The 15,503-nt window shown below is 41.7% G+C and overlaps 1 protein-coding gene across 1 annotated transcript in view; it reads right to left on the reverse strand.

The window, feature by feature from the left end:
• Positions 1 to 8,572: 8,572 nt before the first annotated feature.
• LOC132590744 (rho guanine nucleotide exchange factor 26-like) overlaps positions 8,573 to 15,503 on the reverse strand; it is an 82,518-nt gene continuing 75,587 nt past the window's right edge. Inside the window, exons 12-15 of the mRNA XM_060263654.1 lie at positions 12,477 to 12,544; positions 10,323 to 10,427; positions 9,216 to 9,443; positions 8,573 to 8,657 (exon numbers count right to left, since the gene is read on the reverse strand). Of these exons, the coding sequence (XP_060119637.1) occupies positions 9,301 to 9,443; positions 10,323 to 10,427; positions 12,477 to 12,544 (316 nt within the window). The 3' untranslated portion in view covers positions 8,573 to 8,657; positions 9,216 to 9,300. The remainder of the gene's footprint in view (positions 8,658 to 9,215; positions 9,444 to 10,322; positions 10,428 to 12,476; positions 12,545 to 15,503) is intronic.

Here is a 15,503-nt window from a genome sequence, read left to right on the forward strand (position 1 = left end):
TGTTCTTGAGATCAGTCAGTGTTCAGATCTTTCTAGATATTTGACTAAACATCTGCTCTCTAGTCCTTCTAGAGTCCAACACTAGGTCGGTGGAGAATGACATGTACTGATCCATTGGCTTAGGCTGCATATCCATAGAATCCCCATTAGAAAAAAATCTACATTATGCTAATTATCTGTTTATAGGATTTACAGTGCATGTTTCCTGAGTATTTAAGTCCCTCTGTAAGAACTTGATGTCACTTTCTGCTGAAGAACATGGGTTTGGATTGGGGCTGAGAAACCAAGTTTGCAATTTCAGTGGGATTTAAGTGGTAGCCAGAGTTCTGTTTCAATAATCAGAATTGTTTTCTGTTGCCCTGGAAGGTCAGACCAGAACCAACAAATTGAAATTAAATCAGAAGTTTCCAGCTAAACATTAGGATGAGCTTCCTGACAGAGTGGTTCCTCATTGCAACAGACTTCCTCAGGAGATGGTGGGCTCTTCTTCCTTGGAGGTTTTTAAACAGGCTAGATGGCCATCTGACAGCAATGCTTTCTTACACACCCAGGAAAATGCTGACTTTGGGGTCAATCGGTAATTTTTCTCCAGGCCAGTTGGGCAAGGGATCCTGGTAATTTTTGCCATCTTCAGGGCATGGAGCAGGGGTCACTGGGAATATATGTTTGTGGGGAAAGTATTTGTGAATTTCCTGCATTGTGCAAGAAGTTGGATTAGGTGACCCTGGAGGTTCCTTCCAACTCTATCATTTTCTACCTTAAGGAGTCTCAAAGCTGCTTGCAATCACATTCCCTTCCCATTCCCACAACAGGCACCTTATGAGGTTGGTGGGGCTGAGAGAGTTCCAAGAGAACTGACGAGTCCAAGGTCATTCAGCAGGCTTCATGTGGATGAGTGGGAAATCAGACCCAGTTTTCCAAATTAGAATCTGATGCTCTTAATCACTATACCATCCTGGTTCTTGAAAAAATGCTTTTGGAAAGATTTCCTGGTTACTTCCTGAGTTTACTTAAGAAGGAAAACCCAGATGATTTCCTCTGCCTGTCTGAGGTGCTACATGGCTACTGGAAAAGCTTCTCTTAGTCTCACAAAGGGGACTGTGTGGTCCAATTTTTACAAGATTCCCCAAAGGAGGATGGGATGGGAAGGACAAGAGGATGGGATAATAGGATGGGAAGGACAAGAGCCCTTCAAGAAAATTAGAGAAATCAAGGGAACATTTCGTGCAAAGATGGCCATGATAAAGGACAAAAACAGTAGGGACCTAACAGAAGCAGAAGAGATTAGGAAGAGGTGGCAAGAATACACAGAAGAATTATACAAGAAGGATCTCAGTGTCCTTGACAACCATGACAGTGAAATCGCTGATCTCGAGCCAGACATCCTGGAGTGTGAAGTCAAATGGGCCTTAGAAAGTATTACTAACAAAGCGAGCGGAGATGACGGTATCCTAGTTCAGCTATTCAAAGTCCTAAAAGATGATGCTGTTAAAGTGATGCACACATTATTTCAGCAAATTTGGAAAACACAACAGTGGCCACAGGATTGGAAAAGGTCAGTTTATATTCCAGTCCCAAAGAAAGGTAATGCCAAGGAATGTTCAAACTATCGCACCATTGCACTCATTTCACATGCCAGCAAGGTCATGTTAAATATCCTACAAGCTAGGCTTCAGCAGTATGTAGACCGGAAACTACCAGAAGTTCAAGCTGGGTTTTGTGGAGGTAGAGGAACTAGAGATCAAATTGCCAACATTTGCTGGATTGTGGAGAAAGCACAGGAGTACCAGAAAAACATCTATTTCATTGACTACGCTAAAGCCTTTGTGTGGATCATAACAAACTGTGGCAAGTCCTTAAAGAGATGGGAGTACCAGACCACCTCACATGTCTCCTGAGAAACCTGTATAAGATTCAAGAAGCAACTGTCAGAACGGGATATGGAACAACTGATTGGTTTAGAATAGGAAAAGGAGTTCGACAAGGATGTATATTGTCACCCTACTTATTTAATTTATATGCAGAGTACATCATGCGAAATGCTGGCCTGGATGAAGCACAAAGCAGAATTAAGATTGCCAGGGAAAACATCCACAACCTCAGATATGCAGATGATACCACTCTAATGGCAGAAAGTGAAGAGGACCTAAAGAATCTCTTGTTGAGGGTGAAAGAGGAGAGCACAAAAGTAGGCTTGAAACTCAGCATAAAAAAAACTAAGATCATGACTTCCGGCCCCATCACTCCTCGGCAAATAGAAGGGGAAGACATGGAAGAAGTGACAGACGTCACATTTCTAGGATCCAAGATCACTACAGATGGTGACTGTAGCCATGAAATTAAAAGACATTTGCTCCTTGGGAGGCCAGTTATGGTGAACCTAGGCAGTATAATAAAAAGTAGAGACATCACACTGCCAACAAAAGTCTGTATAGTCAAAGTGATGGTATTCCCAGTACTAACGTATGGCTGTGAGAGTTGGACCATAATGAAGGCTGAGCACAGAAGAATAGATACTTTTGAGATGTGGTGCTGGAGAAGAATCTTGAGAATCCCTTGGACTGCAAGATCAAATCAGTCAGTCCTAAGGGAAATCAACCCTGACTGTTCCCTGGAAGGCCAGATGCTGAAGCTGAAGCTCAAATACTTTGGCCACCAAATGAGAAGGGAGCACTCACTGGAGAAGATCCTGATGCTGGGAAAGACAGAAGGCAAAAGAAGAAGGGGACGGCAAAAGATGAGATGGCTGGACAGCATTACTGATGTAACTAACAAAAATTTGAGCAGACTTTGGAGGATGGTAGAAGACAGGAGGGCCTGGCTCGACTGTGCAACTGAACAACGACATCAGAAAGTGCCTTGACTGGTTAATGTGTTAAGTAACAACATCAAGGAATAAGGTCCATAGGAGAATCACTGAAGCTAAACTAAGTTGAACTTCCAGACACTTCTGGAGATGAGGCCCTGCTGTTCTCCCTGCTCTTCATTAAGAGCCTTTTAAAGGGTCAAGGGTAAGGGTGGCCAAACTTGCTTAATGTAAGAGCTGCATAGAATAAACATCAGATGTTTGAGGGAGGGGAGGAAGGAAGGAAGACAAATATATGGGGGAGGGGAATAGGTGGAAAGAAAGCTGCTGGCTTGGCTTGACAAACTGATTTAAAGGGACAAATGCCTTCTTCAAGCTGACTGACAGGGTGGTGGAAGCTTTGAGAGCCACACGATATGTGTGAAAGAGTCACATGTGACTTCCAAGCCACAGATGGCCACCCCTGGTCAAGGGGGTCAAGCACAGAAAAGCAGCTTAGGTTGTGCCTCATCTTGCAGATTCATAAGTATTCTGGTAGACTGACCAACACAAGATTTAGCAGAAGCGCTAATGTGCTCTACACAGAATTGTCCTTAAAGACTACTTGGAAATCAGCTGATGCCAAATGTGGCAGTCTGTTGTGGCTGGGGGGGCTGTGTTTCCCTCACTTGCTGCTTATTCATTCCCAGGTCCAATTCAAGTTGCTGGTGCTTAGTGTTAAAGCCTTTCAAGAGCTGAGATTCACATATTTGAACCACCACCACTCATAAGAACATAAGAGCCCTGATGACTCAGACCAGTGAGTGCTTCTCCAGTGAGTGCTCCCTTCTCATTTGGTGGCCAAAGAACATAAGAGCCCTGATGACTCAGACCAATAGTCCATCTAGTCCAGCATCCTGTCTTACACAGTAGCCGACCAGTTCCTCTGGATGGGCAACAACAGGGCACAGAGGCTGAGGATTTCCCCTGATGTTGCCTCCTGGCTTGGGATTCAGAGGACTAGTGCCCCTGGATATGGAGGTTTCCCTTAGTCACCATGGCTAATCGCCATTGATAGACTTATCCTCCATGAGTCTCTCTCTCTCCCTGCCTGTTACCTTGTGCCAGCTTTGCTGTCACCAACTGTACCCCTTTTGTCAAATGCAAGTTCTGTAACAGATTGAGCTTTTTCATTTGCTGTTCATGCTTGTGGAACAGCATTTGGTGAAAGGCCAGCATATAAATATTTGAAATAAACAAAAATCTCAAATCTGGATTAATGACTGACTCATTCAATCAGCACCATTTTGTTATTTGGAAATCTCCAAAGGATGGCTACGAATGGCTCCTTGGTCTGGTTAAACTTTTCTTGTGTTGTTATGTTATTATATTTTCAAATAAGGACTGCCACACTCCCAGCACCACTGGAGAAGCACATGATAATTCCATTTGTCACTGTTTTACCTCATTGGTCAAAATGAATTTTTTAAAAAAATTGGCAAGGAATATTGCAGTAGAATCACTGTGATTTTGTTACAGGTTAAAGTATACTGCCCATTGGGCATCAAACCTCAGTAGCACTGTCTTGACTTCTTCCTTTTGGCATGCATACATTTTGTGAAAGGCTGGAATGATGCTTCTATGCTTCTGTAGTTGGGGTCTCTAACTCAAGGGAAGAAGATGATATTGGATTTATATCCCGCCCGCCACTCCAAAGAGTCTCAGAGTGGCTCACAATCTTCTTTACCTTCCTCCCCCACAACAAACACCCTGTGAGGTGGGTGGGGCTGGAGAGGGCTCTCACAGCAGCTGCCCTTTCAAGGACAACCTCTGCCAGAGCTTTGGCTGACCCAAGGCCATGCTAGCAGGTGCAAGTGGAGGAGTGGGGAATCAAACTCGGTTCTCCCAGATAAGAGTCCGCACACTTAACCACTATACCAAACTGGCTCTCCACACCAAACTGGCTCTCCAAGTAGAATCTATAAGCTCTATGCATGTCCTCCTCTAAATAGAATTAGGCATAATCAGGAATATTTAATAATTTAGTAGTAAATGAGCAAATATTACTAGTTATGGCAATTTCCACTCTGGCTATTTTATTTGCAGGAAATGTTACAAAGAACAAGCACAGCACATCAAATACTCTTCCTAGGATCGGATCAATTAAATAGGGGGGGAAATCCTAGAATTGCACCAAAGATGATATTCTGTGGCCTTTATTTAGTGTAGTTCTTTTTTTGTCTTCTAAATAATTGATTTGTCTCCTACAAGAAATGAAACACCATTTTAGCAGAGGCTTTAAAAAGTATGTTAGCAACCTACTGTACGATAGCACTGCTATATTTTATTGAGACTCTCTAGAGCAGCAGGGAATGTTTTAGGTGGAGTGTTGAAGATAGCAGTAAGCATTGCCACATTATACAAATGGAGTCTTAGAAAAATAAATGCATCAGCTTGCTTTCAATTGTGCATGAGTAAAGTGCGTGTGGCTGGAGGACTGTATCAACCAACAGGACAACTATAGAAGGAAAGATGTAGTACTAGTACTAAAATACAATCTGATTTCCAATTTAGACCTATTGCACATGTTATTCTCCCCTTAAGTTTAAGGCATCAGAAGGGAGAGATCACTCCCTGGGTAAACTAAAGATTACAGCTGCTGCATAGAAAAACAGCTCCTAATTTCATTTGCTACTTCATGGAATGCCTCTATATAACTGTCAAAAATATAGTCTATTGTTCTAGTTAATTGATTAAAATCGGCACATGGAGCTCTAAACTGGCAGCATGTTTAGTCTGAGACTGTTCTTTTTCAAAAATGGGGGGAAGAGATAGAGAAGAGCAGATCTAATCTAAAAGTTTGCATATATTTGGACCACATACCATAGAGATATAGGAATGGTGTCTAAACTTGCTCATTTGCCACAGTCAAATTCTTCAAATTATCATGTGAACTCAGTCGATCTGATCATTGGTATTTTTTTTCTTGCATTAGCAATACTTTCAACTCATGTCAATTCAAATGTAGGGGGAGAGCTTTTTTTGGTGGGGGAAGAAACTTGATTTGTATACAATTTAGTAAGATTAATACTTTTAAAAATAAAATGTGTGCTAAATCTGTCAGTATTCAAAATAATTTTGTTTTTATTAGGTCAAGATACTGCGGATTAATTGTACTAATGCATTGCAATGTTCAAAACAGTCTTTGTCAACTTGTTATGACCATACAGGGCTTTAAGAGCATGAAGACTGATGGGAAATCTCTTTCCCCATTCATGGGATAGTACTTAATGCTGCTGGCTGTGCTTCTCTCTCTCCTAGTAGCTAGTCATGCAGTAACACATGGGCATTATGACTCTATTGTTGGGTCAGAAGAAAGCAGTCAAGGTGATTCTAGCCTTTTAATAACTGTTGTCCCAAAGGAAGGCCCTACACCATGTAAATGTACAGTAATTTCAGCACTGCTAATGAAGACACACCAAGAAACTCCTGTGTAGGTGGGTAGCAGATGTATTTACATGTGAATATATACAATACATTCTGGATAGGCTGACAGCCACAGCATCACTTCAAATCCATGTGTAACAGTTTGGATTTATTCCACAGTTTTGCAAAAGTTGCACACTTTCTCTCTGAATGCTTACAAATGTGCCTTACAGCCCTGATTCCAGCAGCCTACACTGTAACCAATATATGCTTCTGTAGAAATGGGAGTGCAGATTTACCTCTATTCAAACATTCACTGTTCAATTCTGTTATATATAAATATTACAATTTGTGATTTCTAACCAAATGAAAAAATAGAAGTAAAAAAAATCACTTTCTCCTAAAATCTGCTGCCATTTCTGTTAAAGGAAAAACAGTACCAAAGTATGACAAAGGTAGACATATAATATATGATGATGTAGAAAATAGATTCTCATTTACAAAAAAATAAGGAAGTTGCAAATTACCTCCTATTTATACATTAATTACAAATACAATTACAAATTAATTCCTATTTACAGTGTGGTTTGACAAATAAATGCCTGTAAACTCCAACATGGGGATTTATAATGAGACGTTCAGTGATCACAGCAAGGCTCCTCTTCCAGGCAGGGAAGATACCAAGAGACCCTGCTAAGAATCAATAGCCTTCAAACCGTGAAGAAGTCATATGGGCCAGCTTATCTGATTAACAACCTGTTGGTTTCAACTGAAAGAGCAACTGACTTTTTGTGCAGTGGGGCCAAGGAGCTTAATTGCCTAATTCACTGTTGGGATGCGACTCGTGTGATCAACAACATCATTACTTTGCTCAAGGTTCAGTATTCACAATCAATACCTGGATTACTCTACACCAACTCAAAGGAGGGGCAGTCTCACACTTCAAAACGATTAAATACAGAACTAACAGATCACGTTACTGCCATGTACAACAGTCTTGTAGTTCTTACACAATTTTTTAGGTTGAACAGGGAAATCCTGGCAAAAGTTTCAAGGATATTGATGAAGTCAGAATTTTTTCCCATGTCTATTTCATATCTGGAAGATTTTATGTACTACTCTGAAATGAATTGTTTTTATGTTCTATTAATAAGACTGAAAGTTTTAACAAGATGTTATACAATATATAAGGCAGCTGCTGTTCCACATCTCATCTCCTATCATCCTCCTAATTTCCCGTTAAATACAAAACATGTTAATCAGATTCTTTTCAGAAAGATTACCTTGCTTTTCTCCCCAAAGTGGACTCAAAGCAGCAAAACACCCTCTTTCTCTCCTTCATTTTACCTTCACAGTTACCGCTATATATCAGCCAGTGGTGCCAGGTGGCCAAAGCATAATGTGATCACAACAACCTGTTCAACTGGACATTACAAGAGAAAGAGAGGAAACAGAGCAGTGTGAGTGCTGAGGTTTTTTACCAAGTCTATTCAGATACTGAAGTGTCAAAACAACTGTTTTGTGGTGAGCAGTAAGGAATACCTGCTCTGAAGCTATAGGATCTAGTGGTCTATTTCCTAACTCTGAATAGAGCTGAGCATGGTTAAAAGGTTTGCTGCCAGGGCTGCTGCTGGCTCAGAACATTGTATTTACTGCTGACCTATCATCAAATGCAACAGCTCAGGCCACCTGTTTTGTTTTTCCTCTCCTTTTGTTTTCTATTATTTGAAACAGGACACAGCCAGCCACTTTGCCAATGACAGATCTAAGCGGGAAATGGCTGAAGCTGGCCATTAGAGTTAAAAAATACATTAGAGTTAAAAAATAAGAGTCACAGGTAACCCCTGTGTTCATTACAGTAGAACCCATAGGTAATAATCAAACAAAAAGATTACCTATGGGTTCTACTGAAATGAACACAATTAGACATTTAACTCTGCATTCCATTCTCACAGAATTTAATGAGACTGGTTTATGATTAATTCATAACTAATACTCAGCATCCTGTTTTCTCAGCCATAAACAACTTCAGTTGTACATCAAAAGATACACAAATCCCGCTTATTCAGTCCAAAAGCCACACCAGTGGTATGTAATGGAACCCTGCTTTTTCACATGGATCTGCCTTACTGGAAAGAGACAAAGGGAAGGGGTTTAATACCAAAGTAAAATGGCAAATGAAATGAATGGACCTTAAAATTACTTTCTAAAACAAAGGCACTAGGATTCAAAAGTAGCTAATCCACAGTACCTCAAGTGATCACGCTATCTGGAATCTATATAAATCTTAACCATTTTTTTTAATAAAAGTGTTTATTTGTAAAACAAAACAAAATAAAATTTTATTACTTAATGCTAGCCGATTCCTATTTGTATGAATTCGCCCTGGGCTGCTTCCACTCCAAATAACTGCACATAGCTGTAATCCTTTTTCACATGCTACAGCCTATTAAATAGCCATTAGGGGTGTGAATTTGGTTTATCTGAGCCAGGGGAAAACCCAGAAAATACCTGAGAAGTATTTTCCAGGTATTTTTCCAGCCAGATTCCAGTTGGGGTATTTATCCAGCTATCTGATACAACTGAGCCTGAAAAATCCCAAAAATATTTGGGATTTTTCGGGGTCACCTGTAGCTGGTGTTAAAGGTGATTCAAAGGACTTCCAGTTCAAGGGACTGGAAACAATGGAGGATGGGGACACCTTCTTCTGGGGCATACGGAATCAAACCCTGGTCCAAATTTTTTTGAAACAGGGGGAGGGGGTTGTGGAGAGGCACCAGAAGCTATGCTGCAAATCTGGTGCCTCTGTCTCATAAAACAGCCCCCTAAAAACCCCAGATACTTTGGATCTATTCTCCAGTATAACCTATGGGGACCACTGACTATAATGGTCCCCATAGGGGATAATGGAGCTGTAAAAATTAGTAATTCCAAATATTTACAAAATCCAAATACCATGCTGATATATTTTGAGTTCAATATACCCAAAATCCCATTTTTGCACACCCCTAGTAGCCACCTAGAACAGCCCAAGAAACCACATAGCTGAAGTAGTGCAGATCGTAGAATGAAGATAAGGCAGCGAGGTTCTAAACATTTGTTTCGAGGCCCAGCAAACGTCCCATCCTTTCCATATTCTTGTCAATTGTGGCTTGACATGTGATCTCCTTGGCACATTCCATTGGAAACCAGCCTTTCTCCCCATCACGCAGTCGCTCTCCTTCATACCAACCTGCAAAGAATAATAAAAACCTCAATATGATACAGACTCAATATGATCAGATCCAAGGTCCAATCAGTTCAAGAGCCTGTTTCCCATCATGGCCATCCAAACACTTCCAGAAAGCCAACAAGCATTATCTTTTCCAATATTTTGCACCCAATAGATGAAATTCAGAAGCACACTGGAGGTTCCATTTTGCTACATAGGAAATAACTATATAAATTTATTCTCCAGGAATGCATAAAATCTGCTTCTGAAGCTACAACAGCCATAACAGCATCTTGACAGCCAATTCAGTCTTGTGTAGAGATCACTTTTACTTGTTTTGAATCTACCGCCAATAAAAAAAAAACTGAATTGCAAAAGCAGAAAGCAATGCAGTACGAACACAGTACAATAACTACAATGAAGTGGAATTACACTACAGTCCTGTTCCTTTTTATAAACCCTCCCAAGCCAGTTCATTATACTACAGCCCTGTTCAGAAAAGAAGCTATGTGGGTGTGTTCTCCTATGAGTCCTGTAGCCACCTCCTAGACTCAGATCACAACAGCTGGGGTCAGATTGCCCCCACCCAATAATTTATTCTGCTATATTTAAAACATTTAAATCTTGCCATTCTACTATTAAACCTTCAAGTCAACTACAAAACCAGAATGAAACTATTAATAATAAGCCCCCAAGGAATGGTAATTGAATGCCACAACCACACAATCCACTAAAAAAAGCAACAAAAATAAGTGGGGAGAGGGATCATCTACTAAAATGCTCCAGAAAATAATAAAGCTTTGGCCATGTGCATGAGAGCATAGTTGCACTACTGGGGTACCACCACAGAAAAGGACTGCTTTCTTTTATGGTAGTTAAAGACCAAAGAAACCTACTCACCATCATTCACTTTTTGGTAGACCAGAACCACATCAGCAGCTTGTAGAGAAAGTTCATCTGATTGCTTGGCAGTATATGATCTGATGATCTCCACCTGTGTCAGTGCTGAGAAGAAAGAATAGTTACTGATTCACATGGTGAATCTAAGGGGTGGGTTCACAAATTCAGTTTAAATAACAGTAAACATATGACAAGCCTATTCCTCCTTGGCTTGTTTTCTGGTAATTCGCTGACTTGATTCAAGGCAATGTTCTGTGGCAGGCAATCTGCAATGCCTGCTTCACATATTCAAAATACAGAAGCTGTATTTATGAAATGGTAAATTAAGCCAACAGGGAAAAAATTTACATTCAATTGATTTCAATGGAAATAAGGTGTAATTGTCTCTGGATATAGGGCTTTGGAACACAGCTTCCTCTCTACACCCACTGACCAAGAAGGCACAGTTTGAGAAAAGGAAGGATGCAAATACAGATGATAGTTCAACAAAAAGTAACAACATGCATGTTATGGGTGTTAGGTGTTTTTTTTACCAGTATTTTGCACTTCGGGTCTGTTGGACCCGAAAAAATTTAAGGGTTCCTGGAAAAGTCCCAACTCTGAATACTGGTACGGAATTCAGATTCAGGATTTTTCAAAAATCCTTACCTTTTTTTAGTCCAACAGACTTGAACCCAAAAAATCCAGTTAAAAAATACCAGACCAATCCTGAGGCCAGCTTGGCTTCTTTTGCAGCCCAATTTAAACTGAGCTTCAGGAGAACGCAGTGCACTTGCAGAGAGTTATCTGCTCCCTGATGGCACAGCAATCCCGGCTGGGCTGTTCTCTCAATGCGGAACTCTCAATGCCACATCAACACAGCTGATCATGGGCTGGCTTATTGTGCAGCCCAGTTCAAACCAGGCTTCAAGAGAAGACAGACACAGCCAGGGTGGAGGGAAGCTCTCGGCTGCCCACCACCCAGGCTGATCCTCGGGATGGCTTCTGCAGTCTCTGTAAAGTTCAAAGGGACGGCATAAGCCTGTCCAACAAACAGCCTCTCTGCTGTTTTCAGATCTACCCAAAACTCCTGACTATATCCATGATTCCCCCCTCCCAGTTTTCATGAGAAAAACCTGGATATATTTGGGAAGCTGAAATCTACCTAAAAAATGCCAATAAGGTATTTCTTTAGTATATTTTCAGTTTGGGTAGATTGGAATGCACACCTCTATTCCATTCATGATAAAATTTGGGATCAATTAGAAGAGGATTTACAATAATTTTATTTCTATCCGGGGTCCTGTACTGAATTTCATGTCAGAACATAACATCCTCCCCTCTAATTGCTCCTATCACTCTTGGTTACTTTTTAAATCTCTATATAACTCGAAAACCCCACCTCTGAGAATTACACATAGTAGACTTATATATAGATATGCCTCCTTTCCCCCAAAGTATTATTTGCTACTATTATCTACTGAGTAATTTAAACTCTGTAATGATTTGATATAATTTTGCAAATTGCATTTTGCTCTTTTTTTGTTGTACATATCAATTTTCTATAATAAACATTCATTCATTCACATTTATATCCTGCCCTTCCCAAATGGTCATTCTCCCAGGGCCAATAAAACTGCAGGCGGCAATCATGAATTGTACTTGAAATTTTACATGAGGCGCGCACACACACACACTAGGCATAACATTTTGAAACATGTTATTGCTTGGTGGTTTAATTATTATTTTTGATTTTTTAAGTGATGTATAGGTTTTACTGTTGCTACCCGCGTTGGGTCCTAGCCTTCCGGAAGAAAGGCTAGCTTATATATGTTTTAAGGAGATAAACAAATCTTGTTTAAACAAAAAAAATGATCTCAAGAAAACACTTTGGAAAATGGTTTTATCAGCAACACTTCAGATTTTGCTTATTTTTCTTCCATTCAAGCTTCCATCACACACATGTGCGCACACACACACACATACTCTTTCTCACCCTCCCAAACACTGAAACAGCAAAATCCAAGACAATGCATTCACTTTGTCATTATTTGTTAAATCTATACACCAAAAAGCCACTTTATTTTTTTATTAATACCTAGCTTTTCTCCCTAGTGGAGATCAACAATAGCAATACATTTATATTCCATATCAAAGTTCATGTTTTACGCTTACTTGTCCTGTCCATGGAACGTCTATCACTGCACTGTCCAAGTGCAGTAATCCAACGAGCACGCTCATTCCTGAAAGAGGAAGAATTTATGGATTTATGCTCCATGGTTCAGATTTTTTTGGATCTTTTCTTACAGTCTATGATTTCACAACCCACAGAGGCCCACAAAAACTGCTGTTTCCCATCCTGAGCGTACCTGCCCCTCAAAGATAACAGAAGCTTTTAGGGTTTGAACAGGCCCTTTCCCTGTCCTCCCATTTCATGAACCTCAATATCCCGAAGGCAATCAGCATGCTCTAGGGTTGCCATGTCTGTGTTGGAAAATACCTGCGGACTTTGGGGGTGGATCCAGAAGAGGGTGAGATTCGGGGAGAGGAGGGTTCTCCGCATGGTACAATGCCATAGAGTCCACCCTTCAAAGCAGCCATTTTCTCCAGGGAAGCCGATCTCTGCCAGCTGGAGATCAGTTGTAAAAGTGGGAGATCTAGGGTTGCCAAGTCCTCTTCATCCCCCAGCAGGGGACATTCGCGCATGAGATGTGCACGCGTGAGATGAATGACGTCACCCAGAAGTGATGTCATCGCAATAGCGGCACCCGTATGGGGCCGCTCTAGGCGTTTCTGGGAAAACTCTATGGTTTTCCCGGATTCTCTAGCCATTTGGGAACCCATAGAACTCTAATTTGGGAACAGTTTCCCGGAAACGTCTAGAGCAGCCCTGCATGGATGCCGCCATTTTGATGATGTCACTTTCAGGTGATGTCATCACAGGGGGACCGGCAGGTTGAGAACCTCCCAGGCAGGACATTCCCTGCCCGGACAGGGGGGTTGGCAGCCCTAGAGAGCTCTCCAGGCCCCACCTGGAGGCTGGCAGCCCTAGCATGCTCAGTTCTCTCAGTTCAATTTTTTTGCAGAGTTTATTTTTAGCTTATGATCAATTTTTTTCTGTCTACCTAAGGCAGGGGTGTCAAACATTCATCCCGCAGGCCAAACAGACCCGCCCAGGGCTTTATTCAGGTCCGCAGGGCTTTCTTCTCCCCCTCCCCTCTCCTACCTTCACCCTGTGAAGCTCCAAGGCTGCAATGAGGTTCCCAGCTCCTTCTGCTTTCTCTTTGCAGAGGCTAAAGCTAAAAGCAAAACTGCAAGGAAAATGCAGAATGGATTTTCTTTCAGGCTTCTGGGCAGAACAGACATGAAAAGAAAATCCACTCCACATTTTCCTTGCAACTTTGTCTATGTGTTTCAATGGAGAGGAACTTCCCAGTGTTCCTACGGCCAGCTGAAGCTTCCTGGAGTTGCGTGTTGCAAATCAAGTGTTGATGCTTTGAGCCAGCTTGGTCTCTTTTCAGTGGAGTGAGTACTCTAATTTGGAAACTCACAGCCAAAGGGGGATATTACATTGGAAGAGTCATTGCTAATCATTACTATTTCATGTTTTCCCAGGCTGAGACAATTTAATTTTTTTATGTTTCTGCTGTGGTCCTTGTGCTTCTTCTTGATCTTTTATTTTTTAAAATTGCATTGCAAAACCCCACTATCCCCCCTTTTCTGTTTCAAACAAAATATTGCAAGAGTTTTAAGAATTTTTATATTTTAAGTTAAAAAATGGTATCTTTAACTGTATTGGCCTGTGTCCTCTATAAAGTCTATCTCTCTGCTATCTGGCATTTATATTTTAGGACACACATGGCTCGGATCCACAAAGTCCCATTTATGTCAGATCCAGCCTTCCTAGCAAATGAGTTTGACAACCCTGACCTAAGGCATCTGTAGGGGTCACCACAAGTCAGTTGTGACTTGACAGCTCTTTACACACACTCAAAGCATCTATGAGTATGCAAAGCTGCTGACCTATGAGTGGGTCCCTTTCTGCCATTCTAACAGACATTCATTCAACTGGGTTAGGAAATTCCTGGCGATTTGGCGGTGGGTCCTAGGGAGGACTGGGACCACAGAGAGTATATAATGCCACAGAGTTCACCCTCCAAAGCAGCCATTTTCTTCAAGGGAACTAAAGTCTGTTTATGTCTTACTTCATGGGATTCTAAACCTTGATTTAATTCAGGTTTATAATTGTGGAGAAACTGCCTCACAACTCTGAGTTTTAAAAGTGTGATTTCCACCACCCCCTTTTCTGGAAATGTCAGGGAGCCAGGTCAATGGCCTTCTAGATTACACTATACATGTGCTAATGGCCATGGTATGAAAACCAACTAAGGAATCTGATGCTAGGAAGTCTCTAGACAATTCCTAGAGACTTTGGAGTTTCTGAGATTTCAATAAATCTTTTTTCTTTCTTTAGAGTGGCGTTTCCCATCTACAGGGTCGTGACCCGGCACCAGGCCACGGAAGCCTCCATGCCAGATTGCAGGGGCCTCCCGTCAACATCCCACTGCCGGGCAGGGCTCCACTGGCCCTGCCACATTCACGCGGCGACCTCTGGGTTTCCCGCCGCCGGGGGGGGGAGGCTCCGCTGGCCCTGCCACATTCACACAGCAACCTCTGGGCTTCCTGCCGCCAGATGGGGCTCTGCTGGCCCTGCCTCAACCTCTGGGCTTTCCGATGCCAGGTGGAGTTCAGCGGGCCAAACAGCGCAGCGCAGAAAGTCAGCAGTTATAGGTAAGTTGCTCCCATTCCCTGTCTTTGTTTTTTTCCTTTCTTTTTTTCTTTTTCACTTCCTTTCTTTCACTCCTTCCCTCCCATTTTCTTCCTTACTATTTTTCTTTCTCTCTCTCTCTCTCTCTTTCTCTATTTGTTTCCAACTCTCTCCCCTCCCTCCCTCTCTTTCTTTATGTCAGTCTTTCTTTTCCCCTGTCTATTTGCTTTCTTTCCCACTCCCCCCCCTCTTTCTTTCTGTCAGTCCTTCCTTCCTTCTTTCCTTCCTTCCTTGCCATTGCTAATCTGAGTAGACCTGGGGGAGGGAGAAGCTTGAAATGCCCTGCCATTTCATGTCTTCCCAGGTTGCCATTTCATGTCTGTCTCTCTCTCTCTCTGTCATTCTTTCCCCCTGTCTCTCGCCTTTCTTCTTTG

This window comes from Heteronotia binoei, unplaced genomic scaffold (assembly GCF_032191835.1).
Source record: "Heteronotia binoei isolate CCM8104 ecotype False Entrance Well unplaced genomic scaffold, APGP_CSIRO_Hbin_v1 ptg000568l, whole genome shotgun sequence".
NCBI classification, from domain to species: domain Eukaryota; kingdom Metazoa; phylum Chordata; class Lepidosauria; order Squamata; family Gekkonidae; genus Heteronotia; species Heteronotia binoei.